Below are 2500 nucleotides of genomic sequence, written 5' to 3'. Positions count from 1 at the left end.
TTGGACTCCACAGAGTTCTCTTTTCAGGGAGTCATTTGTTTTGTGGCATTAGGGTTGTGCCATTGTTTGGTGTTATTATTAAGCTTTCTTTCTGATCCTGATGTGGTCCTTCCCTTCTTCTTGGTCTTACTTTGTAGTAATCAAGAAAAGGCCTCAGTGTTAGATAAATTGGTGCAGTGAGGTCTTGTGTTACATTTTTGAAGAGTAAGAGGTTATCCTGTTCAATTCTCAGCTAGAGCATCTTCTGTGTGGAGACATGCGTGAATGGGCGTAGCTTCGTGGAAGGCTGTGCGTCAGGGCCGGCAACTCGGCACGTAAAAATCTACTGCCAATCATTAGCGGACCAGAGTTCCGCTGTGGCGACCCCTAACTGGGAAAAGCCGAAAGGCACAACAACAACAACAAAAAAATCTAAATTCAGCACAGTTAAATTCAGACATTGAAATGAATTTCTAAGGAGCATTATGACACTGCAGCCTCAGTATTAATTTGCCAATAAGTGCCTGTTGCTATTGTTTCTTGCCCTTAATAAGCCTGACACTTCCACTTTTGCCTCCGTTATGTGTAGTATGTTATTTTAATCTCTTCAACAGTCTATTATCAAATATAAATATTCACTTGTAAAGAAAGAATTACCCAGATTGCTTTCTGTTGATGAGAAAAGAGTCACAGCCACGTTTCAAGGGTATATTTCCATTCTTTTTACCTGTGTAAAAAAATCGTGCTTAGTTATTAAAAATGTGATATCAGACAACCTAAAATATCAAAATATGTTCCAACCTAATACAAAAGCCAAACATTTTATTTATTTTTTTATTTTTATTTTACATTTGTTGACCGGGCTAGTCTAACTGGATATATGTCCATTGGCTTGGGGAGATAAGCTCCGTGAGAACAAAATCAAAACATTGCATATAAACAAATCAAAACATTTCATATAAACACAAGTTCATAAACAACTATTCATATGTACAATGTATGTTGTAGGAATAGTACAGAGATTATCAAAGAGGGCAGACATTCCAAACATAGTACAGAGAAATGCAGGTACAATACAAAAACTTCAGGTTAATACATATATATAAAAAGCAAGCAGGTTATACTATAATTATTCAGTAAAAAAGATGTCACAATCATAAGTTTCCAGAAGATGCAAGTAAGAGTATATAGTAGGACAAGGGTATGCTATATTTAAGGCAAAAGGACTTAATAAATGAGAAGAAGAGGATAGATATATATATCTATAGCTATCTATCTATCTATCTATCTATCTATCTATCTATCTATCTATCTATCTATCTATCTATCTATCTATCTATCTATCTATCTATTTAAAATCACACTTAAGGACCATACTTAATGTCCAGTGTATTTAATTGTTTCAGTTTGATAATGGAGTAAGTGGGCTATTCAACTGACCCTTTTCACCTACCACCCAGGCACCATGGTACAAGACAAAAATAGAAAATTATATGCAGACTAAAGAATAATAAAAGTTGAACATAGTACAGTAACAAAGTGGAGACAATATATCTATGTTATTTACAGTTATAAATGGAAGTGATATTACTTACAAAATGTACAGTTAATGAGGACATTCAATCAGTGGTCATTTGTTAATGGCATGTCTGTACAAAAAGCTTGTGATTACAGAATGAGCTGCAGGGACTAGCCCTTTTCATGGAACCAAGATCATTCGTTGTCCTTAAACAGTTGTTCTTTTAGTTTGTCTCTAAATAATTTAAGTGTATCTTGTTGACACACTTATGCAGGTAGCAAATTCCAAACAGCTGGGCCTAGCTTAAAGAAAACTTTCTCATGGGGAGGTTTTAAAACCTAGGCTTAATGAGGATAATGCTATCTTCTTGGCTGTCTCTAAATGTGTAGTTGTGCTTAATTTGTAATTCTGTTTTCAGGATGGGGGCAGTGTCACATTTTTAATAGTTTATAGATTTGACAGAAATGTCGAACTATGGTTCTGTTATTTACAGGTAGCGAGTTACACTACCTTAGAAGTTGGCAGTGATGAGTTTGGGGATCTGCAGAAATAACAAATCAGCAGATTGTGTTAATAGTAGTCTGTATGTTAAGGTTACAAGAGGGAGCCCTTATTGCATTTTAGCGATAAGCACATTTTTAGCTAAGGCATTACCAGCAGCATGGATGTGAAAGTGAGAGATTCTATAGTATACCTTTATTTGGGGGAGTGTTTTGCTAATAATGCTATCAATATGCTTGGCCAATGAAACAGCAGGTTCATAGTAATGTAAAAAAAAACAAGCAAAAAATAAACATCTGCAATAAAGAATGTAGTACAACAAAGCATCCTACCTTTGCCTGGAATTGGTAGGTTTGAAAAGAAAAGGTTCTTTTCTTGGTCCTGAAGCAGGAAATGAAAATCTTCCCATGTTAACTCAGATTTGTCTTGATACCCTGCTTCTTTCAGTACTGACTCAACAGCCTCTTTTGTCTGTGCTTCTTTGATAGTATTACTTGAGAC

General features: G+C 35.3%; 1 protein-coding gene across 2 annotated transcripts in view; it reads right to left on the bottom strand.

The window, feature by feature from the left end:
* The window catches only part of LOC122800916 (dual oxidase 1-like), a 250375-nt gene that overhangs the window by 101288 nt on the left and 146587 nt on the right, over positions 1-2500 (bottom strand). For both annotated transcript variants that reach the window (XM_044070274.1, XM_044070275.1), the window contains exons 21-22: positions 2332-2500; positions 637-706 (exon numbers count right to left, since the gene is read on the bottom strand). The exon at positions 2332-2500 is cut by the window's right edge and continues 13 nt beyond it. In XM_044070274.1, the coding sequence (XP_043926209.1) occupies positions 637-706; positions 2332-2500 (239 nt within the window). The remainder of the gene's footprint in view (positions 1-636; positions 707-2331) is intronic.

Source organism: Protopterus annectens, chromosome 4.part1, assembly GCF_019279795.1.
Source record: "Protopterus annectens isolate FY-2018-M chromosome 4.part1, PAN1.0, whole genome shotgun sequence".
Lineage (NCBI taxonomy): Eukaryota > Metazoa > Chordata > Ceratodontiformes > Protopteridae > Protopterus > Protopterus annectens.
This window is presented reverse-complemented; position numbering and strand designations above follow the sequence as displayed.